Raw genomic sequence first — 24,642 nt, forward strand, 5'->3', positions numbered from 1 at the left:
TTATGGTTTTGCTTCCCCCAGCCCTGTGGAAACAGCCTCAGCATGCACATGAGCTGGAAGAGATGTTATTCTCACTGCACTCATTCCCAGGGTGCATCTCTTTTGATGGAGATGTTTTTAACAGCAGGCTGGATTTTTTTTTTCTCCCCTAAGAGGACGGCATCTGATATAAGCTGTCAGCTTAGCATTGCTGCAAGAGCTATTCTTCCACTGATCAAAAAGGCAGCAGCCCTTGTGAGCGAGCCAGACACTGTCATCCCACACCTTTGCACCCAGTAGAACACGGAATTTTGCAGGGCAAGCTGCTTCACTCTAGTGCAGTTAACATATTTCCCCTTTACCATTAATTTCTCCTTGGGCTGCCTTTGCTTCCTGGCGGGTGAAATGAATCCTTGCATGTCCAAGGAAGGGAAATGCATTGGGTGATTTGGATGGCAGAGACTCACAGGGAGTCTGTTCAGACTGAGTTTTAAGCTTCACACCTGTCTTATTTCAGGGATGCCCAGGTTTGGCTTCAAGTTACAGTAATTTCACGACCATAAGGCGCACCCTTTTGACTAAAATTTTGGCCCAAAGCTGGAAGTGCGCCTTATAGTCCGGTGCGCTTTATATAATGTACAAAGTTGATAAATTTGCCAACCCGGAAGTGAGAGCCGCGAGTGGGGGCGGCACCGCGGGAGCGCCGAGTAGTGGGGGGTGGTGGCTGCAGGCTGTCCCAGGCACCAGGAGCAGCACTGGCAGGGAGGCGGGCGGTGGGAGCAGTACTGGCAGGGTGGCGGGGGATGGCCCCAGGTACCAGGAGCAGCTCTGGCAGGGAGGAGTTACTACTTTGTTACTTTGTTGCACGTGGCACAGATCCTCGCTGCAAAAAAAAAAAAAGTGCGCCTTATAGTCTGGTGCGCCTTATATAATGTACAAAGTTGCAAAATGTGCCGACTCCTGGAGGTGCACCTTATGGTTGTGAAATTACTGTATTTCAACCAACATCTTTTCAGCTCTCCCTCAAAGGGGTGCAGCAGAGGGAGCAGGCAGGGCTCACTCCTGGGTTGTGCTGTAGGGTGTTTCTTTCCTCCAGGGAATCACAGATTCATAGAATATTCTGAGTTGGAAGGGACCCACAAGAATCATCGAGTCCAGCTCATAAGTGAATGGCCCATACAGGGAATGAGTCACAACCTTGGTGATGTTAGCACCATGCTCTGACCGGCAGAGCTAATGTCAGGGTCACAGAACCCCAGAATGGGCTAGGTTGGAAGAGACTTTACAGCCCATCCCATTCCACCCCCTGCCTTGAGCAGGGACACTTTCCACTATCCCAGGGTGCTCCAAGCCCTGCCCAAGCCAGCCTGGAACAGTCCCAGGGATGGGGCAGCCACAGGCAGGGACTGTGCCAGGGCCTCCCCACCCTCACAGGGAACAATCTCTTCCAAATATCTAATCTCGACTGCTCTCTGTCAGCATGAAGCCACTCCCTCCTGCCCTGTCACCACATGTCCTTGCACAAAGGAACCGGGTTCAGGACTGCTCTGTCTGATTCTGGTGCCCTAATGAGGTGTTTGACAGGTTGGAGTGACACACAAACAAGGCAGTGGCTGGCAGGTCAGTGATGGATATCTTGCAGTGGTGCATTGTTTAGATTATCAGAGCTGGTTAATAAGTAACAGGATCACAGCCTGCTGATGCCCGTGTGGGAATGAGGTCCCCAGCAGCAGCCTGTTCTGGGCTGGAGGCAGAGCTGGGACGATCTCCAGTGCCATGTGACAGAATCCCTGGATCCCAGGTGCAGGGGAGGATGCAGGAATGCCTGCCTGCAGCTGTGTGCCCTTGGGAAAGCCCTCCTGGCTGCCTGAGGATGAGATTCCCTCTGTATGGCATTGATGTAGGAGGGTGGGAATGATAGCAAACCTCCCAGGTGTAACTCAGAGCCAGTCCTGGTGCCCACCACTAACCTCCAGTGCTGGCCACTCAAGGCTGTAGGCATCCTTTGGGGAAGGCTGAACCTGCAGTGGCCATTCCTAGGCAAAAGGATTGTGATGTGCCACGTGTTTGTCATGTATCAGCTGCCTGGGAGTGGGACACCAGCTCTGGGTGACCAGGTAAAGGTGTGCACATTGTTCATGCACATAATGAATGGGACCAGAGAGCTGCCTCTGGATTTTAGCTGTGTGTGAAGGGCACTTGGTGCTGAGGACAAGGCAGCTGGTGTTGGTGCCTGACAGCTAAGCTCTGTTTAATTTAAGAGCTCTAAATCTGTCACTTTTTTCATCAGCTCTCCTCTGGCAAAGGTGCTTGATGTTTCTTCCGCTGTGCTCTCTGGGAAGGGATCCCTGAGAACATCCCTTGGACCAAGCCCAGTGCTTGACATGGTCAGAACAGGAGCTGGTCACTGGATCTCGACCAGATGCAGCACCAGAAAAATGCTGAATGATCCCTGGCTGGTTTGGTTTGTCAGCAGGAGCTGTCTGGCTGCATCAGCTGGGTACAAAGCTTGAACTGGTCAGCTGTGCCAGATTATAATGGCCCTAATCCAACTTCACACACATTGGCTTCACTCCTCCCTCAAACCTCAAGGGCCTTGGAAAGGTGAATTAAAAGCAATTGGTAGCAGATTGGCTTTTACTGCTGTTTTTTGGCTGTGTTCCCTGACTCAGGTTTTACCAATGGGAATAGGTCTGCTCAGGGTGCTGCATCAGCTCTTGGACTCCAACAAGTGCTTTAAAATGGTGTAAATCCATGTATGGAGCTTTGCAGGTCACTAAACCCCATGTCCTGGTCTGCTTTTGCTGGACTGGTGTGTGGGAATGTGATCTGTGACCAGTGTTAGTGAGAGAAAGGGAGAGATCCCCTCCCTGGAAATGCTGACAGTGTTCCTCCTAAGGCAGCCACAGAGATATTGGCTGCCTTGCTGCAAGGAAACCTTGATGCTTTGTGGTCACCTTGGTGACCCCCAGGACCCTGCAGGCCTCTTCTGCCACGCTGCTCTCCAGCTGGAAGCCACCAGCATGTATGGATGAAATTGTTCCCCCCCAGATGCAGGACTCTGCACTTCTTAGGGAATTTCAAGGGGTTCTTTTCAACCCATTTTTTCCAGCCTGCTGAGGACCCTCTGGATGCCAAATCAACCCTCTGGTATATCCAACACTGCTCCCAAATTTGCTGAGGATGCATCCTGCTCCAGCATTCTTGTCATTAATTAACAAGTTAAACTTATTATGCCTGGCTTACACCAATAATGTGTGACATGTAATTTGTGCCACTGGTTATAACGCTTTGAACTCAACCATTCAGCCAATTTTCAATCCAGCTTGCTTCAAATTTATTCAGCCCATAAATAGCTTCCTTAACTTGTCTGTGAGGATGTTGTGGGACAGTGTCCAAACGAGGTGATGTTCCAAATTTGCTACAGTGAGGTAAGGCTTTTGCAGCTCACCTGGGCTGACTGTGACCAAACCCAATGTTTCATTTCCAGAAGTGCTGCTGCTCTGTGGTTCCCCTGGAGGTGTGTGAAGAGCTGGCAGTGGTAATGGAAGTATGGCAGGAGTGGGAGAGAGCCCAAATCCTGGCTGAGGACGCAGCTCCTCTGGCCAGCTGTGGCCTGACCTGTCCCACAGGCAGGGCTCCTGGAGGAGCAACTCATCCCCCACCAACATCTGTGGCCACTTTGCTTTTCATCACCTTGTTTTTATGAGTGAGTGAAGAGCGGAAAAATCTGTTCCAGCACAGAGCACCACAGGGTCTGTCACAATCTTGGACTTGTTTGCTGAGTGTGATAGTTTTGGGTTTATACAGAGCAGCCCATCAGCCAAGCTGGTATGGGAAGCTTCTATGCCTGCATTTTGGCTGTAAAATTCTCTAGGGGAAGGTGCAGTTTGGCATTCCCGTGTGAGGCAGTGGATGGGTTGGGTGAGTCCTGAGCACGGTCTGCTCCGGTCTCCATCTCCCTCTCCTGGTGTGACTCCAGCACAGCCACGGAAACTGCAGCACGTATTCAGAGCTTCAGTTTCAGAGGGCTCACAAACAGCAGTGCCCTGGCCCTGGCACAGTCCAAACTCCTTGTGCTCTGAGCCCATCTGCTGCTCTGTGAACTGCTCTTTGTGATGTGCTCCCAAATTACCAGTTCTCCTAATGCATGCACATCACTTCCCTCCTCTTCCTACCTGCTCTGAGAACCTCTCTCCTTTCTGTCCACCTTGACATGCTCTCATGACTCACCTTCTGGGTCCAAGCAGCTCCAAGAGTACAGAAGTGATATCTGGAAACCAGCTTATTGATTAGGAGCCACAGCCTCTGCATCCTGGGATAGGAGTGGGGCAGGAATGTGTGAAGAGCAGGCTGTAGTTGTTCTACAGCTTCCGTAGAGTGCAAAAAAACCTCTGCTCTGTCATGGCAAAATAAGTGGCAACTTCAGAGAGAGGTGCAGAATCCCTTCCTGCAGGCTGGTGCTCTGAGTGCTGGGGTAGAAAACAACTCCTCTATTTCAGCTGCAGGTTTTTCAAGGTATTTGTTAAAAATGTTGCTGCCACTGGGAGCAGGGAATTGTGTGGAAAGGCACTAGCTAGCCAAGGCCAACACAAGCCAAAGACTGCAGGGGTGGTTCAGCAGCTCGGTGATGAGGACCAGCTCCCTGGAACCATCCCTTTCACCAGTGCCAAGATGCCCATGGTGTCCAGAAATGGAAATTTGTCTGAGGTTCCAGGAAGGACCAGACATGTGTGCCATGAAACCCAGTGAAATACAGGTCAAAGAAAAGCCCAGTGCATTTTCCGGCTGGTTCCCTGTGCTTGGTTTTGTGTCCCTTTCCCTTTTCCCCGTCAGCTGGATCATTTTTCCTACCAGCCATGGACATCTCTCCATCTCTCTGGTTCATACCTGAATCTGAACTTCGAGTCTGTTTTTCTGATCATCTCTAGAATCAGGCTGGATCATCCACATTAGAATTGTAGCATTATAGAACAGTTCAGAGAAGACCTTTGAGATGGTGGAGCCCAACATTATATTGAAACAGTCTGAAATACAGGAGGAGTTTGGAAGCCTGAAGTTGACTGTGCTGCTGTATTTCAGTAAAGATGGAAAATTGAAATTAAAATAATTTTTAGTTTCAGCTTCAAACCCACCTTCTGCTCTCCTTGCTCCAAGGATAAGCCCAGATTCATAAAAGCTCTTTTTCTAAACCTACCTCAAGGCAGCAGGATCCTGTTAGAAATGACAAAGCTGACCAGACTTGTCTCTTTTTATGACACAAGGCAAAGTATTTTTCTGCTTCTTCATTCACTTTTGCAATTTGAGAATTAATTCATTTCCCTGCATCTACTCTCAGCTTAATAAACTTCCCTGTCCTTTCTGCTTCCTTTGCCCTGATGGCAGGGCTGTGAGTCTCACCCAGGGTATGGCTGTTTCTAGGAAATAATCCATTCTCACAAACCTGTGTGTTGTAGGATATATATGTGTTAGGCCTTAACACAGAGAAGAATACTGTAATTCTTCCAACAAGAAACTCTTTCGGCCTATAAATCTCAGTGATTACTATTTTCTCGCCAAGTAATTCTTACTAGAAGTGGAAGATGCTGTACATAGCATGGGCTGCTGATCAACAAGAGAAAGAGGACTGGCAGGATGCAGAAATGAACAACCAGAGAGTAGAAACAGCTGAAAATTAATAGTGCAGTGAATAGAGGGAGAGTTACTCTGGCTCTGGGTGGTTACAGGATTCTGCAAACAGTATTACAGAGCAATGTTTTTATGCACAAAGAGGTATAAATCCACTTGCTGTGAAGATGCACATTTTGGGGTAGGCAAAAGAAAAAAAAAGTCATATCTATTGGATATCTCAGTTTCTGAGAAGGGAAAATGTCCTAAATGTGATTTAATTTGCACAAAGGAATTAAGCTCACTTGGCTAGAATAAGAAACCATCACTGGCTGACGGTTTGTCATCACCTCTGACTTTTTTGTTTTCTCCAAAGACAGGAAGTCTCTACCTGATTTCTGGCTGAGTGGCTCTGCAGAGAAGAGATTTTTGGAAGGCAGAGCAACAGACCTGTCAGCACTTGGTTGAGATGAGGGAAGTGTGGAAAAGCAGTGTCAGGTACAGGACAAGGTGCTGGGGGAAAAGGATTCCAGACTGTCCTACCCTACCCAGGTCAAGGATGCCTCTGTTTCTCTGCCTTTGCTTTTTGCAATTCAATGCACAGTTTAATTTACAGGGGCTGCTAAATAGACCCAAAAGCTGTGCATTTTGGTGGTGACATAGTTGGATGTTTTTGGAAGGGCTTCTGCCCACACTTGGTGCTTCAACCCTGCTGTGCTGTGTGAAGATGCACATTTTGGGAGCAGGGATTTGTGCCTGCCTCAGCTGTCCTTGCAAAAATCTACCCCTGAAGGTAGATGTGAGGATGCAGTTCCTTAAGCTCTTGAATCCACAGAGGCTGCTGAGTGCACTCAGGAGCTGCTGAATGAGATACCCAAACTCATTGCCAGGCAAAACGTGGTGGAAGAAACCTTTGCTTCCCACAGAGCCGTCCCACGTCTTATCCTACCCCTGGGATGTGTGAATTCCAGCTGTGGCAACAGCTGTAGGAGTTTGTAAAAGACCCCCTGAGAACTGTAAAATCAACTGCAATCAAGGGCTTGTTTCCTGTTTGAACTACTTCCATCTCCCAAATTAAAACTGACGTAGAGGATGAGGGAGTGAGCGTTCAGCAAACAGGTTTCCTCCTCAGAGTGGTGATATTTCTGCAATCCTGGCAAAGGTGATCTGCAGAAAATCTAAATCATTCTGCAGTGTTGGGCAATATGTCTGTCATTGCAAACTGGAGATGTCTGGCATGGGCAGAGCACAGAGCAGCTCCCCAGCAGCTAGGTATTTTTAGGAATTATCTTATTCTGACAAGTATTAAACTTTTGGGTTTTTCAGCTTGTAGGAAGGCCTCATGTTGCTGGAGTGCCCCTCTGGAACACAGAGCCCTCCCTGGTATTTTGTGGTGCCTGCTGGAAAGCTGGCTGATTCCCTGTGCCAGCAGCCTAGGTGAGGTGCAGACTCTCCCTGTATCTGATGATTTTGGGCTCCTGTCTGCTCTGATTGCTTGTAGGTGTGGGAAGAAGAGATGTCACATTGCAGAAGGGCTGAAAAAAAGGACAATATTTATTTTAAGCTCACTGCAATGTTGGATGGAACAGGGAGTAGGGCCCAGCTCTGCTGCAAAGCAGCTCTGGTTGCTTGAGAGTAGAGGCCAACAGGGAAATCTGCTCACCAGATTTAACCCACTGTGCTTTGCCTGGCCTGTGAGTGCCATGCAGTGCTGCAGCCACTTCTCCCCATCACTCTGTGAAAGCACAGCTCTGGGTTTTCCAGATCTGCAGCTTTGGGTGTCCTCCCAGGTGTCACCACCTCCTTGTTGTGGTCTCCCTCTGTGCTGCTCTTCCCATCAGCTCTTGACCCCTGTGAGGAGGTGATTGGGTCTCAAAGGAGATCAGATGATAGAAACCAGTTTTAGAGTGGATATCAGGAAAACAAAATCTTTATGGAAAGGGCTGTGAGACACTCACGAGCTGCCCAAGGCAGTGGTGGAGTCCCCATCCCTGGAAGGATTTAAACACTGTGGGGACATGGATTAGTGGCAAGTTTAGCAGTGCAGGGGGAGTGGTTGGATTCAAGGATCCTAGAGGGCTTCTTTAGTCTAAAGGACTCCATGCTTGTGTGAATCAGGAGGGGAACTTGGTGCTCCATCAAGGAGGATGCTCTAGTGCAGGTGGCAGTGTGGCTCTGACCTCTGCTGCAAGTCTCCACTGGGAAAGCAAATCCCTTCCATCCATGTTCTCTCCCTGCCGCTTTGCTAATTATTCATGAGGAGTTATTAACAGGTGAGTCATCCTGGAGCCACCAATACCCAATCCAGGATATCTAAGGGCTTGCCCCAGCTTTTTCTGTCTGAGTTCTGTGACTGATCTTGTTAACAGAAGCACCTAGGACTATGGGAGAAGAGTTGAAACATCCTCTCAAAGAGAAGAAGTGCCCCCCCCTTTTTTTTTTTTTCTTTTTTTTTTTTTCTTTTGACGGTATGAAAAATAAAAGAGTAAGAAAAATAATATTTGGAGCAATAAAGTAAGCATTTTTCTTGGAACTGCACTATTTTTTACATTGAGTTCCACTTAGAATTGTCTTCATTCACTTGGAAGCTCTCTTGCAATTCCTTTGCTTTGCTTAATCTGTTCTGCTCTTATTTTTTCCAGGCAAATTTTTAGGAGTTTGGTTTTTTTAAGTGCTATGGCTAGGCCACGTACTGGTTTGTACAGGAATATTAATGTAATGCTATTTAAGGTGGAGGTGAGCTGGGTGGAGTGATGGCTCTAACTATGAAAACACTTTTTTTTTTTTTCCTCCTTTAACAGTCATATTTGTTTTATGTTAGATCTCTGGGAGCTGTCTCAAAATTATTAGTCCCACTGAAAACTACGTTTTATCTCTCTTAATGAAAATTTTTATGGAACTCTCTAGGTATCAGGCTGCTGAGCTACCACTGATAGCTTCAGTTAGTGCTTTTATTGTCTGCTGTTCCCTTGCAGGAGACACTTGATTTGTCTTGCCTGTTTTCAAGAATTATTAGTACTGGCTATAGTTACTCAAATCTTTTGATTAGCTAGAGACTTAAAAAAGCTGTTTATACTCTATTTTTTATGGAAGGCTTCAACTCCAGAAATTGCTTTACTAATTGATTTCAGGATGGATTTTCTTGTGGCTGAGGAATTAATGCCTGCAGTGGCACTTACATGACAAATCCTTTCCAATAGCCATATTGTGCCTGGGATTCACTCTTATTTTTAGGAAAACAAACAATATGCTGGGTGTAACTAACTGCAGTTGAGGCTTTTCTTCACATATGTGGTTCCAGCATTATTTTGCAGTTCTTTTCCCAGCAACTTTGCATTGCTATTTTCAAATATTTCTCTAACTCTGTGCATGAACTAAATTAAACTGCTCATGAATAAGCTCTCCTAGTTTCTGTGTGCTTCATATTTCATTGACTGCTGTAAAGAGAAAGTCTTCAGACACTGGTGTGTCACCTTTTGTGTTATTCTGCCTCTCTTTTTCCCTCTATAAAGCAGCACAGGGGAATGTCCCTGACCCTGCAGTTTTTAGTGACCATGGGAGACTGTTTTGGTGCTGCTAGCATTGGTTTGCTGATATCATGGCTCAAAGGATGTCTTGGCAGAGAGGGGAGGAAGTAGGACCTAAATTTTACCAGAATTCCTGGAATGGCGTCCCCTGTTTAAAAAAAACCCAACATCTAAACATAAACAGTGCCATGATTTTGTCTCCCAGGATGAATGCAATCTTGGATGCTGTTTCTTGGGAACATTTAGAGGGGTGGCAGATGCTGGTCCACTAGTGGATTTTTTGGTGATAGAGGTACAAATAATCCCATGAGCAGCACCCAGGCTCATGTTTTTAAAAGCTGGTTTTCAGAGCTGGGATCCCACCTGTTCAAAAATACTCACATGGATCTGCAAAAGAGCCCTACATCATGAGGCAGAGAGGACAGCATCTGATCTGAGAGTTTGTGGTTGCACAGTCCCTTTGGATTCTAAATCTTCACATCCTTTAGGTCTGTGATTTTAAGCAGACCTTGTAAAACAACTTCAGACTCAGGAAGCCTTTCTGTCAGGATTCCTTCACAGAGGTTTTGGGAAAGGTTCCTGAGAAAATCCTCCTTAGGGCAGTTGGAGTTTCCATTTTGTAAGGACATCGAGGAGGAATAAAGTGGCAGTGGTAACCTTTGCCTTGTTAATTTCTCATGGTTTAATGGAAAGGATCTGTTCTTCTAGGAAAGGGAGAGAAAGAACTGCCACCACCAGTAAATGTTTATCCCATTCTTTACATGGAGTTTTTTTATTTCCCACTGGACGTGTGTAGGGATTCAGACTGTAGGGATCAGCAGGAGAGAGATCTTCTATTTGTAAGACAGAAAATTATTCAAGGAAAAGAAGAATGCTTGATCGTTGCTAGCTAGTCGCTCTTCTAGTCTGATTAAAGCTTATATATTCATTGCTTTGGCATCTAATGAGGAGCCAGGAGATGGCACCAAAAGTGCTACAGGATGTGCTCTGTAAGAATATTTACCTGTGTGTGTTGTAGCTGTTAAGAGGTATTAAAAGGGTTAGACATTGATTGCACACAAGAAAGGAAGAGAACAGTCTGTTTATTTCACTTTCAAATATACATGCTCTTAATTTGAAGTGCAGCTCTTGACTTAGTTCTTACATTATTTATTATTATTAGACACCAATGCCTTCTCAGCATATTTATTTTGTTAAATTACACCTCTGAAATTAAATGCAGCCTCTTGTCAGCTTTAATGTTCTTCTGCCTATTCTTATAATTATTATTGATAAGAGGTGACTTTCAAGTTAACAGCCAGTGGATTGATAAGGCAGCTGTTATTATGTTACCTGAGTGCTTTTTGGAAAGCTTAGCTCAAGGGCAAACCGTGATTTCCCCGGCATGCAACGCTGAATCCCCAAGCCTGCAGACTGCTGGCAAAAGTGTTGTTTGTGGCTGTGCTGTGCCTGGGTGAGGTTTGAAAAGCTGCCCCTGAATTGCCCCCAAGCTGCACAGCTGTGTGTGCCTGACATCAGTGAGCGTGGCGGCTCTTGGGGCTGCACAGTGGGGTACCCCCAGTGCTTAAAGTTGGGCTGTCAGAGGGTTTCTGCTCCTTCCTCTTCTGCTCCTCCCTCCTGCTCTCCGAGGCCCTTCTCTTCATTCTCAGGTAGTAGATCCTGTTGGCTTCTGGGTGGCTGACTTTGCAGAGGGGCATTCTGTAGATGGCCGGGTTTTCGGACGTGATCAGCAGGAAGAGCAGCGCGGAGAGGCAGAAGGGCCAGGTGCACACTGGCAGCCCGAGCTGGGAGGGGACACAACACACACAGAGATGCTTTGGTACCACTTTCTGGTCTCTTTGCTCATTCACAGAATTCACAGACTAGGTTGGAAGAGACCTTCAAGACCATTGAGTCCAACCTATGCCCTAACACCTCAACTTATGTCTGCCTGCAGCTGAATTCTTGTGTTTGGGAAGCTGGGAGGGCTTGGCTTTCCCTGGAGACACAGTGGCTACCAAATGTCGATTCAGCTGCCCAAGCTGAGGTCTGTTTTTCACTGGGAGTGTGTGAGGTTGCACAAAGCATCTGGTGTTGAGTTGGATCCCAGAAACGTGGGATTTTTGATGTTTCTGTGCTGTCAGGCATTGACCCCCTGGAGAACACTGCTTTTGACCCGAGGCCTTGGAGAAGGCTTCCAAATTTGAGTGATGGAGTTAAAATTATGGGTGTGTAGTTAAATAGAAGAGTGTGCTTTCATATGGTGAAGGGTTGTAAATTTGAGGTTTTTATAATATAGTAAGGGATATGGGAAAAGATGGAGGATTTTGGGTGGTGTCCCTTTTTGATGTTCTTCCTCCTCCTCCTTCTTCATGATTTCAGGTAGTAGCTTCTGGTTGGACAGTTAGTGCTGCACTGAGGGTCACGGGAATTTGGTTATTGGGTTAAAAGTATAAATAATATAGATGTTAATTCTCTATTGGACTGTTTAGCTTTAAGAGACCTTGTAGCTAGTTGGATTAATCTCCATTTTGCTTGCTTCTAGCTGGTGGCTAGAGGTGCTGCTGAACTTTCTGTACTTTAAGATTTAATAAACAACCAAGCCTGAACACAAGAAAATGTGTTTCCTTCGTGTGTTTTTTAATCCTGGCTCTGAGTGAAGGCAGAAGAGACTCCAGACAAGCCACTAATTAAGTGGTGCAAAACCACCACCACTGTTACAAAGCTGTTACCTCAGTCCTGCCAGAGGTGCAGCTTCAGTACTGGTGCTGAGTGGAACCTGGTACCAGCATTGAAGCAACTGAATCAGGCTCCAGGGCTCTGATGACTGCAGTGAAAGCCAAGGCACCCAGCCCACTTGCAGACACTTGAATTCTTTAATAAAAGAGACAAATTCTGCCCTCTCTCTTCTGTAAAATATATTTACTCTCCCCAATGACTCTATGACACTGGCATCACATCCAACCCTCAGCCCTCTCTGTTCCCCCACCTCTGGACCTGAATTGAGGCCTTCCAAAAGCAAGATCACAGAGATAAAAAGTGGATTTTTCCTGATGACTCTCAAAAGCAGGTGTGCTTAAAGCAGCCCAGATGCAGGGACCCACATAGTACTGAGAGGGTGCCAGATGAAAACATTCAGTGCATGAAGCTGCTAGCTCCAATATTTTTTTTCTTTTAAGTTAGTAAATCAATTTAATTAAAATATGGTTTTGCTTTAATCTCTCAGATCTTAAAGAAGAAACAGAGCCTGGCATTTCTGTCTTCACTCTTTTCTTGATTTGTCCAAATATAATAACTTTGTACTAAAGAGAGCAGTCTCCCCCTCATTTTAGTCCTCATACCCAGTTTAAACTTCAGTAATATCTGTGGGCAGGGATGGAGAAAGACTTTGAAAGAAGAAAATGAAAATTTAGATCATTTGGAATTGCTGAAAGATAATGTTCAGCTAAGTATTTGATCTCAAACCATGTGCTGTTGCTGTAGCTCACATATACGTGGACAACCCTGTTGTGCATAACATGCTCCAAAGGTCTTTGAAATCTTATTATCAGATATAAAGTCTTCAGGGGCACAATTCGGCTGACACAGGGTTTGTACAAGACCTGCCAACTGTCTACAACATTCTCATTTCAGTGTTGTCAAAGCTGACGTGGAGAATGTTGAGACATTTCCTTAATGTTATATCTGAACAAATCAAGATGCAGTTAAAAAAATAAATAAATTCAGGTAAAACACACAACCCCACACTTACCACAGAGAGGGCATTAGCAAGAGCTGCTCCAGAGTAACCACAAAATAAGGCTGAGAAGAGAAGACCAAAGAGAGCTCAGGATGAGGAAAATACTGTTCAGTTCTCCAAAGAAAATATAAAAGCCAGCAGCATTGTCCAAATGCACAGTGAAATATCCTCCCAGCTACCTAATGTGAGGATCATTGCTGGAATTAAACAATTAGTTAAAATATCCCAAGAGAAAATGACCTCAAGTTGTACCAGGGGAGATTTATGTTAGGGAAAAATTTCTTCACTGAAAGGGCTGTCCTGCCCTGGCACAGCTGCCCAGTGCAGTGGTGCAGTCCCCATCCCTGGAGGGATTTAAAAGCTGTGTGGATGTGGCACCTGGGGACACGGGTCAGTGGTGGCCTGGGCAGTGCTGGGGGCATGGCTGGACTCCATGATCTTGGAGGTATTTTCCAACAGAAATGATTCTGTGACTACATTTTGTCCTATCTGCTCTGTTACAGATGGATGATGAATGAAGAACACGGTTTTGTCAAGATGAAGTAAAATGGTCGCATTTCTTTTATCTTTAATTTCCTTTTATTTGGCATGACCTGACTCATGGGAATTGCAGAAATTCTCCAGCAGTGCTGGACTCCAGAAATTCTCTGCTCTGTGGTTTCATACCACAACCAATTACCAAGGGGTCTCCTTGCCCCAGGACCCCAGGGATACCAGAACAGGAAGCAAGGTCATGCGCCCAAGGGCTAAGTCAAGGAAGAAAAAGCTACTGAGAAATGCAGAAACTGCTCATGACACTGAGATAAAGATAATTGGAGCTTGGAAAGCCTTCACACAGGAATGTCTTTAATGGGAAATTTCTTTTCTTAACCTGTTCCCATAGTGCCTGGTTTTGGCTGCTGGGGATGTGGGATCTTTGGATAGATGGATTTTAAAGTGACCTGTTGCAACAGCTCCCTTCTTATGACCCATTCCCTCTTGTGACATGTGTAATTATGAAAAGGCTGCTTGTATGTATCTGTTGAGTTGCTAATTTGTTAAACATGCTCATGGATTAATTTGTGCTCATTTCACAAACAATGCTTCCACCCTTTCTGGATGTTTCCACCTTGTCAGGTTCTCACTCTATTCTCTCTGCACTCACACAATCAAGCCCATTGCTGATGCCACCAGAGAAACAGCTCTTGCACAGTACCTACTTTTGGGACAGACAGAGTGATGGCTGGCTCTAAACCCATGCTCCTCATAAGCTGCCCACATGCACAAATTTTTGCCTACTTTTATATGAAAGATACTCACCACAGGCAAGGGACAGCAAATGTGTCTGCCAAGTCAGGGCATAGAACATGCCCCCGATGGCAATGCAGGCCAGGGCACAGTTGTAGTTGTGCAAGCCAAGGTAGATGCTGTCAAATGGGGATGCAATGCTCAGGGCTGCAAGACAAAGGGCAAGCTGTGAGGTCAGGAACCCGCAGGAGGAATCTGTCATCTCTTCCTCATAACATCAAGAGGGGTTTGTCTGCTCTCACACATGCAGAAAAGGGAGGATGTCAAAGGAGGCTCTTTTGGAGCTCTGATAATGTGCCTGCAGTGGAATTTGGCCCAGTCTCAAAGGTTTGATTCAGATAAAACTTCCAGTGTATTCACTGAGTGTGTTGTGTCCACACATACAGGTGGGGGATCCAGGGAGAGTGTGGGAGCACCTTCTCACCTGGGTGTCCTCCTTGCAGAAAGCTGTGCTCACACACACTGTTTAAACCTCATACATACCCTAATTTTGAATATTAGAGGCACAACTGTGTGTCTTGTGGGAGTAAGCAGAGTTTTTTCATTTTTCCCTAGTGACCTTTGTGAGATGTGGTCTAGTTACTAGAGGTGGTCATTTCACCTATGCAGTGGAAATTCTCCATGGGGATGGGAGCTGGGTGTCTGCCCCTAATCTGACCTCTCAGAAACTTCTGCAGGATTTCTCACAGGCTTCAGAAGTACCAGTGAAAAGGAGAGCTTAATATGTAGTGCACAGGCCGCTTGTAATATTAATGCATTTCCTGCTACATTGTCCTCATCTGTCCTCTATTTTATCACCATGCTTGTCCCCAGGAACTTTCCCTGACCTTTCCCTTCTAGAGTGAATGTCACACAAGACTTGCCATATGCTTGTAGCCATGCAAATTGTGGATAGTTTTGTTCAAAAACCAGAATATAAGGCAGGTACATCTTGTACAAAGTGCTTCAGAGCACAGAGAACTTGTTGGATCACTGCCTTTTCCAAGGAATCAGACTACACTTATTCCATCACCGGTATTTGTTAAAATCTGTCATTTAAGTGGCATTAATGTTGTCTAACCTCTAGGGTCTGCTTCGTGTTTCTCAATATTGTTTCTCTCCGGTTAGTGGAGAGAAGCACATTTTTAGTGGCATTCATTTTGGTATTTTGACAATTCCACAGCAGGACTGAGCAAACTGCATTGCAGAAAAGTCTGTTTAGTTCTGAGGCAGACCTTTGCTCGTGATCATCATTTAAAGCAACTGTGGTGGCAAGAAATCAGTTCTGAAAGTCTTTCTCTGAGTTTCCTCATGCTCTCCATGGGATTTACCACATCCAGTGGCGAGAGGGTCAGGTAAGGTGGAACAAACAACCTGGCTGAGTTACAAATCTAACAAAAAATGCAAAGTTTAGAGAAAATCTGCTTCTGTTCTTGCCTGCACTGTGTTTTGTGACCTTTGTAAGAGCTTTCAAATTCAGAGACAGTTTGGAAAATGAGAGTGTTGTCCCAACCACCACCAACCTGATGCAACTTTAATGTCTGGACAGCTTGGATCAAGATACCTTAGTTGCAAAAATGATTTGGTCAGTATTTCTTACCTGCAAACATTCCCACGGTGGATCCAATTGCAGCATGTAAACAAATCAGTGGGGAGGAGATGAGCAGAGCCACAAGGAAAATGCCTCCAGTCCAGGGGTTTCCACAACCATATACTTGGCCAATACCAACTGGGATGGATTGTAAGAGCTGAAGCAGATTGCAGAAAAACGCCTGTTATTTATTCTCTGTCTGTGCCCTGAGGGACACAGCAGATATTTTGTCCAAGCTATTGGCTGGAAACGGAAGGAAGAAACCCTGGCTGTGAGTTGGACTCTGAGTACCTCATAGAGTCCCAGAATGGTTTGAATTGGAAGGGACCTTGGAGATCACCTCATTCCCCGCCTTGCCATGGGCAGGGACACCTTCCACTGCCCCAGGTTGTTCCAAGCCCCATCCAACCTGGCCCTGGAAACTTCCAGTGTTGGGGCAGCCACAGCTTGTCTGGGAAACCTGTGCCAGGGCCTCTCTAGCCTTACAGGGAAGTTTTTTTCCCTAATACCTAGTCTAAATCTACTCTCTTTCAAACTGAAGTAATTTCTCTTTGGGGTGAAAGGCTTCAAATGTCCCTCCAGCCTCTTGTAAGTAGTCTCCCTCCACCTTTCCTACAATCTCTCCCAGAATTGGAAGGCCTGAGTTAGGTCACCCCAAAGCCTTCTCCCTTTCCAGGCTGAATAAATCCAGCTCTCCCAGCCTTTCCTCATAGAAGATCTGCTCCATCCCTTGATCACCTTGGTGCCTCCTCTGCACTGGCTCCAGCAGCTCCACGTCCTTGTGCTGTTGGAGCCCAGGGCTGGGGCAGCTCTGCAGGTGGGGTCTCACCTGAGCTCAGGGGCACAGGGGCACAATCCCCCCTGCCCTGCTGCCCACGCTGGGGGATCAGCCCAGGGCAGGGGGGTTCAGGCTGGGGCAGGTCCAGCTCTCACCCACAGCACCCCCAGCTCCTTCTCCCAGGGCTGCTCCCTCTACTCATCCCTGGATTGATCCCGGGGGCTGCCCTGACCCAGCTGCAGCTCCAGCACTTGGCCTTGTTAAACCTCATGAGATTCCCCTGGGGCACTTCTCCAGCCTGTCCAGGTCCCTCTGGATGCCATCCCATGCTCCAGGTGTGCCAGCTGCTCCTCTCAGCTTGGTGCCATCTGCAAATTCACTGAGGGTGCCCTGATCCCTCTACCTGTGTTATTAATGAAGATATTCAATAACACTGGTGTCCATATGGGCCCCTGAGGGACAGCACCTGTCCCTGATGTCCCCTGGGACCCTAAACCATTGACCACAAACCTCTGGATCAGTTATCCTGTTCTCTTTTGAGAAGGCGACCCTCCAGAGCTAGAGCTAGACATGAGGGGCTGGGTATAAATGAGGTTCTGTCACTTTGAAATCCTGATGCTTCCTCTGAATTTTCCTATTGCCACTGACTGTGTTGTTGATATTTTTTTTAACCATATTTGGACAGCAGGAGGTCATTTCCAGCTGTCCAGCCTTTCTGCTGGATCAACCCAGACCATCCCTGGGGATTCTGTGGCACTGCTCTGTTTGCACTGAACCAACCCTTGCACCTCTGTGAACTGCTCCTGAGTCATTGTGACCCACGTGGAAGTGTCACCCAGAGGTGAGTGCCTTTGTGCTCACCTTCTCAGTGAAATACCATAAACTTGTAGGTGTGAAGCTTACCAGTGGCACATTGATGTCAGACCAGGTGATGTTGGGCACTGCAGCCACGGGCTTGATGAGGGTTGTGGGGAAGAAGGGGTTGTAGTGCCCTGTGGCTGCCAGGTACAGGGTCACTGCAATGTTGAAGGGCAGGGTGAAAACGGGAAGGTCCCATTTGCTGAAGATGGCTCCCAAAGCACTGGACAGGACTGGGCTGAGAACACAAGAAGAAATACAATTATAACTTGTTCATCACAATTTATAGTGGTGAGACAGCCTTCCTCTTTGGCCACAAAATGGTAATTTTGGCAGATAAAGGCCAGTACAATTTCTTGTAGCAGCCTGAGGTGGTGAATACCTTAATACTTTAATCTGCATCAAACAAAGAGTTGTAGAAAGCTGTTCATCTTTCTGAAAAAAATAATCTCACATCCGTGTGTGCATCCAGTACAGCTTTTGGGCATGGATAGAGACAGGCAATCTGACTTGCTATTCAGTTTAAACTTTGAACAAGAAGAAGAAAAGGAATTTTGGGAATGTCATGTGATGAACTGTGGAGAACTTTAGATGGTTTAAAAAAGCTGCTGTCTCGAGGTTGCAGGAGGGAGTTGGAAATTACTGCATTTGCTTTATGTTTTTTTTTTTTTTTTTTGCCTTTGTTTTGTTTTGTTCTTGTTTAAACAGTTTGAAGGGTGTCAGGAGATGTCTCTGGAAGAGAAATAAAGCAGAAGGAGTGATCAAAGTAGGTGGAAAATCTTAGAAAGATGGAAATATTTACTATGGTAGACAGTATTTTTGGGACTATGAGGCCCAACAGTGTGTAAGATGAAGCCACCACTATAGCAGTGCTGGGAAAGGTATTGGTACCAGATTTCACTCAGACCTTAACTGATGTAATTTTGTGCTGCCCAGGTAACATCCAGAATCATACAGTGGTTACTGAAAACTGAGACTTGTTTTTAAATAGCTTGATTGAGTATTTTTAGCATGTAAAGTGTTTGGGGTGAGACTCAAACAGTCAAAACACAAAAGGCATATAAACCTTGAAACACCATGGCCTTTCCCAAAGTTCTTGTCTGTAGAACCTGGGATATAATCTTTGTCTGTTCTGCTTTTCTCAGAACATTTCTAGACTGCCTGATTTCCACTTGAAGTGTGTGTCCTACATGAAGGAGTTTATGGGAGTATATTGGGTAATATCTGATTTTTATGGGCCCCAGAAGGCTCAAGGGAGAAAAGAAATGGCCAGTCCTTGGTGCAAATGGCCTGTGCTCTCCTTGCCTCTCCTTCCAGCTGAGCTCTTCTGCTGCAGGTGAGCTGAATATCTCTACTCCAAGCAGCAGTGAACATTACAGCTTATAAAAAATCAATTAAAAAACTTTTAATTTTTCAAGGAACTGCATTTGTGCCCTAGAAGGTCATTAAGCTGGTTATAATAAGAAAATGACCCCATCCAAATTATTTGGCATTTCAAAAGCAACATCTTGTGTCCTGTTGTATAGACACTATCAGCGGGAAAAATGCTTTGTTCTCCCTGTGTAATCTCAGATGAAGCCTTTTCTTTTTTTTGACAATTTTGGTTCCCAAGGGAGTTTACAGATTTCCTTGCTTGCAGCTGTAGAAAAAAAAAAATATAAATCAGTACTTCAGTGAAAATGGTGTCCTAATTTCTGTCTGAAATACAAAGCTTCTGTCACTTGCACATCTTGTCAGGAAAAAAGGAAACAGTTAAATAAATGCTGACTTCTAAAGCTGAAAGTCAAAGTATCAGTTAAAAAATCACTGAAGTGCCTGATTTTAAAATATTTCAGCTCTACCCTCAAGACTTGTGAACTAAACAATGAAGAAAATTTTGAACAAAAGGCCTGAAGGAATTCTGGCAGATAAGACAAACTAAATGTTCTTGCAACATATCCTGGGTTTTGAGAGATGACCTTTGCAGAGAATGACTAAGGAAATGAAATGTAAAACAAATCTAATCTTAAAAGCAGCAAAAAATCCAATAATGGCTTGCATCTTAAGCTTACAGTGATTAAAATGTGACTATTAAATTAATTTCAGTTAAGGCTGTTAAACAGATTCTGCAGTGCTGTTCAGATCCATATTTAAAAATGGCAGAATTTAATCCTGGAAGGACATTACCTGTCCTTTGGAGCTACTTGGAGGAATTAATTTTGCTCATGACTAGTTGCACATGTGAGAAGGAGAATATCGGATTCAGCCCCAGGATGAGCACAGGGCAGGTTCTGGATGAGGAAGGAGCATTTTGGTTTTGGGTGCAATGAGCTGCAACACGTGTGTGTCCAGCTGCTGAGGGCCATTTTCAGAGGGTTTGGGTGGGTCTGCTTTGCCTGTGGGCTCTAATCAGAGTTTCTGTGCCCTCCATGACCCCACGAGCTCTGTGTGCTGGCAAGGACACCCCCCCCAGTGCCATCGAGTCTGGAGTTACTTGTTGGAAACTCGGTCACTGAGAATTTCAGACTTTCTGTGCTGACAGGCACTGACCCCCAGGAGAACACTGCATTTGACATGAGGCCGTGGAGAAGGCTTCCAAAACTGAGTGATAGAACTGGGATCATGGGTGTTTAGTTTGAATAGAAGTGTGTAATATCACATGGTGGAAACTTAGAGTTTAAGGTTTTAGAATATAGTAATATATATAAAGCAAGATGGAGGTTTTAGGGTGGAGGCTTGTCCCTCTTCTTCACCTTCTTATTCATGGGTCTAGGTGATATTGTGTGATTGGGTAGAAAAGTCCGCATTGTGGGCCACAGGTGGTTGGTTATTGAGTTAAAAGTAAAAATAATTTAGGTGGCATTTCATAAATGGGCAGTTTACCATTAAAAGGCCTTGTAGAGAGAGGGATAGAGCTAAAAAAATTCTGCAAAAAACCTAAAAAAACCCTTTTTTTTTTTTGTTTGTTAGCTTGAAGTGCTGTAGAACTCATGGTTTGCGAGACTGTAATATAGATAAGAACTAACAAACATCTGAGTCTGACCAAGAAATACCATCTTGCTTATTTAATCCCGACCCTGGAAAAGAAAATGAACCATGACAATTACTGGTGTAGGGCATGGGGGGGTCCTCAATGTGTCTGAGCTGTTTGTAGCCAGACCTATCCTTTGAGAATTGTCCCTTGGAAGGACAGGGCACTTACCAGGCTGCAGATATGACTGCCACAGGAGGGAGAAGCCACCAGTAGTAGTCCCCTTTGTCCGAGTAGACAGCCATGAGCAGACCCACCAGGATCCCGTTGTAGCCATGCAGCCCAGCTGCGATGGATGACCTGTGACCAAAACAATTGAGAGGCAGAAAGCGTTGCTGACGGTGGCTGTGGTGTTATTTTTTTTAAATTATTTTTATTTTTATTTATTTATTTAAATTTTTTTTATATTTTTATATTTTTATTTGCTGAGATTTGAGTAGTGTCTTTTGTGTTTGACAAGGATTAATTAGTGTCGGATTTTTAAAATTGATATGTTGTTGCGCTAATGAGAAAGTTTACGTGTTTTTGTGAAACACATATGTAAAGATAAAAAATTTTGGGACAGTTTATTTTTTTTTTTTGGTGTGTGTTTATTTATAAGGTAACACTGGCCCGGGCCCCTTTTATGTGGCCTGAGCTGGGCAGGGGCAGGCAGGCTTTAACACAAGACTTGAAAAGTTGCCGGACTCTGTTTTCAACTAAAAGCTCTAATAACTAAAGGGAATGAAAATTTATTATTTATAAAATTTAAGATTTTAATCCTTCTTTCCCCTTTGGAAACAGGCTAAGGAGCCTATCCCAGAGCAATTCCAGAGAGGCCAAGCCTGCCCCGTCGCCCACACGGCCTAGGAGAAGGACAGGCCTGCCACTGGGACACACCAAAATGCAATTAGTCAGTGTCCTACCCCTGGTAAAAGGAATGAAAAAGCAGTGAGATTACTGATGTACTGTCTTGTGCTGGTGTGTGGAAGGGGAAAGTTTGGGGACTGCTGGATGTTGGACGGGGGGGATCCTCATGACTCAGGGCCTGCGTGGTTGTGAGGATGGCTGTCAGGTCTGTTTTCAGGACAGCCATCCACAGGGACAGGCCAGCTCTTCTTGGGCCACAGCTCTATCTTCTGTCTCTGACAAGGAGCAGTGACCCATAAGTGGGTTCTGAATAATATCACAGCCATCAATTTTTATCCAGTGCACGAGGTGCTGCCTACCTGTCCTGGCTGAGGGCCAGCGCAGTAAAGATGGACACAGTGGTTCCAGTGCAGCCCGTGAGCATCCACCAGGGGCTCTGGATGAAAAGCCCCACTAAAATGATCAGCCCACTGAGAGGGTTGTTGACAAACATCACCTGGGAGGTCCCTCGCAAGATCCAGTCCACCAGCTGAAACATTAAGGGCTTGTCTGGAGGAGATCAAGGCAAAACACTGTTGAAAAGGCATATTTTTTAGCAAGGCACAATCTCTGCAGCCCCTTTCTGGGCACAGAGCAGAGGTGAAATATTAGCAGTTCTGTAAAACAAGTCTCTGGTTGATTGTTGTCTCTGCATACTTTGCATCTGGCACTTGAGAATTAATAGGGATGGACTGGGCACTGCTGTAAAATTCATGGTGGCACAGACAAACAAGTGATTTATTTATGGTGGTCAGAGAACAGTCAAAGGATTGCTTGCATTTTAGATTCTGCTATAAATTCAATAAGGAGACATTTTTGGTGTATAATTCAAATGCAGAAGGGAGCTCTGAAAATACTTCGTAAGTATATAGGGAAATACGAAAAGGAAGCAATTTTGCTGTTTTAGAAAGAGAATCAGCAACCCTGAACACAGAGGTATGGTGTATATAGGAGACAGGGTCAAAGGTTTCTAAAAAATATTTTGAGAGCTAAAGAACCTAAATTAGAAAGCAGTAATTATAGCTAGGACTGTACTCAGGGCAAAGAGGCATTTCCAGAGGACAAAGAGTTATTGCTCTTTAGAGAAGGTTATTGAACCTAGGCAGAGTAAACAGACACCAAGCACAGATCCCTCAGGTGAGTGCAGGGGAAAGGTGGGATGAGGGCACTGCAATAACTTTTTGCTGCTGGTTCTCCTACTGCAAATTGACTTGAGTTTTTCTTCTGCCTGTCTTCTGGGAAAACTGCAAGCATTTCTGAACTGCTGTGTGTTATTAAAGGGTGATGCAAGGAAAATGGATGAGTTAGGGCAGCTGCTTGCATGTACAAGATGTTCAGATGTTCATGCAACGGGCATATGCAGCTTTTATCTTCCTCAAGATTTAAAATCTATTGTCTTAATTGGATTGTTCATTAGAGGCAGCGTAAGGTGCCCAGGGTATTATCTGAATATGGGCAATGACTTATTCCTAAGAACTCCTTCCAGGCAGGGTTAAGGTGGAGGAACAAGGAGGAGGAGGAAGGAGTTCCTTAGAGGAAAATGACCAGGCTTGTCTGAACTAATTTTAATTAGTACTTGTTGTAGTACTTGTTGAGCTATGCAAAAGGTATCAGCAGCACATTTAGTTTCAGACACAAGTATTAGCTTTAAAAATTAAAATATAAGCAGAAGACAGTGGTGAAAGCTTTCCAGAACACTAGTAAGAAAAACTGTTTACAAACCATGGACCACTGAAGTAAGGAGAAAGCAGGAGGGCATATTCCCCTGTGTCTGGAATTCCACTGGCCTGGCTGTAAATGGATGTCTCCTGTTTCTCTCCCATTGCTGGAGGTGCACTGCTAACAACTCTAGCCTTGATAGAGGACCCATAGTCTTACACAGCGTCTCAAACCCTCCTCCCCAGTAATTACAGGTAGCTTTGACTGTGTGCTCATGCATTGCTCCTGTCTGGACAGTGAGATCACTCTTGGCTCCTATCTTGTGGCATTGTAACATCCTTTCAGTGCTTATTGCTCCCCCAAGGCTGGAACTCAAGAGCCTCTACCAGGAGGCAATTCCCTGTCATCAGCCCACAGGTGGATGAGAGACAGTGGCTGATCCAAGGGAGTTACAAATGAGACTGATGCCCCAGCCCTGCTGTGTGATTCTTGGCACTGCTGTGTGAGACATGATGCCAATGACTTGTAACTGATTAAATGTGAAAGACACCTTAGGGCTGTGCCGAATTTTGCCTGCTGCCATTGTGATGGACAGAGGATGCAGTGAGATTGCCTTCCTTAGAGTGAGATGGTTAAAAGGCCAGAGTTTGAATGAACTTGGACCATGCTGCTTCTGCTCTGCCTCAGAGGGTGAAACACACTTCATAGGAAGTACTTGGGCAATATGGATATCCCCAAACACATCCTTCTGCTTACTTTTCATCCACTCTCCATATTCTTCCATTTCTCCTGTGAGATACCCAAAACCATGGTGGATCCAGTTTCCACTTCTCCACAGCAGGTTCTGGGCTCTTGGCATCTTCTTCTTGTACATCTCCCTCTCACTGGGATGTTCAGTCACAACAATCTCGCCGAGCTCCATCCTATTCTGGGTGATGGTAAAGAGCAACTGTAAATCACAGAGACAGTGTGTTAGAAAAACTTTCTGGGTTGGGCTCTGACAACCTCCAGAACCCAGTGGTGATCCCTTTTATCAAAGATGGGATGTTTATGGAGAAGGGATCTGCTGGATCCACAGCTGGGAGAGGTGTGTGCTGCAGTGGTGTCCCCTCTCAGGGATGGGGACTAGGCAGTGCCCTTGCTGTCATGGGGCATTGGCACAGACACAGAGCTGCATGGGGAAACATGGGTGCCTTGCAGAATTCTACCCTCACTCCAGCTCCTGATGCAGCCTTTGACAAGCTGCTGGCTGGACACGAGACATGACATCTTCCAAAAAACTGAGTAGCACCTGTGTGCTGAAAATGCTTGGCTGAGTGTGGCTACTGTGGCAGGTGCTGAGAAGGGAGTCTGCTGAAGTTTGTCCAGCAGTGAGCTGGGGGCAAGCAATGCAAAGTGCCAAGACAGCAGCAAAGAGTAGGAGATGAGAAGATACAAGAGGAGAGGCTGAAATGTGTGTCCTTTTTGATGTTGTGAGTTGGTACCTTTGTGTATCACCAGGAATCTATGATGCTCTTCATTCCACATTTTCCTTCAAGAGCAACCTGGTGTAACATCAAAGCACTGCACAGAAATCAGCATCCACATGTGGCTTTTGACAGGGACAAGAGCATTGGCTCAGGGCTGTGTGCTCCTTAGTTAGCAGGTGAATATTCAGCAGGAGTTTATTAATCTTCCAATTACAGTCGTGGGGCTTTGCTCATTAAAACGTCTATTACCATATAAACCTTAAAGAGAAAATACACGAATAAACTGCACTGC

The 24,642-nt window shown here is 45.5% G+C and overlaps 1 protein-coding gene across 1 annotated transcript; it reads right to left on the reverse strand.

The window, feature by feature from the left end:
- Positions 1-10,627: 10,627 nt before the first annotated feature.
- On the reverse strand, positions 10,628-23,803 carry LOC117011088 (urea transporter 2-like). Its single transcript, XM_033086351.1, has 8 exons — positions 23,638-23,803; positions 21,543-21,732; positions 20,506-20,634; positions 17,370-17,562; positions 15,698-15,845; positions 14,131-14,265; positions 12,844-12,893; positions 10,628-10,897 (listed from the first exon to the last, which is right to left on the reverse strand). The coding sequence occupies exons 1-8, from the start codon at positions 23,801-23,803 to the stop codon at positions 10,628-10,630; spliced, it is 1,281 nt and encodes a 426-aa protein (XP_032942242.1).
- Between the last annotated feature and the right edge of the window lie 839 nt (positions 23,804-24,642).

This window comes from Catharus ustulatus, chromosome Z (genome assembly GCF_009819885.2).
Source record: "Catharus ustulatus isolate bCatUst1 chromosome Z, bCatUst1.pri.v2, whole genome shotgun sequence".
NCBI classification, from domain to species: Eukaryota; Metazoa; Chordata; class Aves; order Passeriformes; family Turdidae; genus Catharus; species Catharus ustulatus.

Coding starts and splice junctions, on each gene's coding strand:
- LOC117011088 (XM_033086351.1), bottom strand. CDS start 23,803: ATGGAGCTCGGCGAGATTGTTGTGACTGAACATCCCAGTGAGAGGGAG. Junction 15,846..17,369: donor CTGACATCAATGTGCCACTG/GTAAGCTTCACA, acceptor AATCTGCTTCAG/CTCTTACAATCCATCCCAGT. Junction 10,898..12,843: donor TTGCTAATGCCCTCTCTGTG/GTAAGTGTGGGG, acceptor GTCCCCTCCCAG/CTCGGGCTGCCAGTGTGCAC.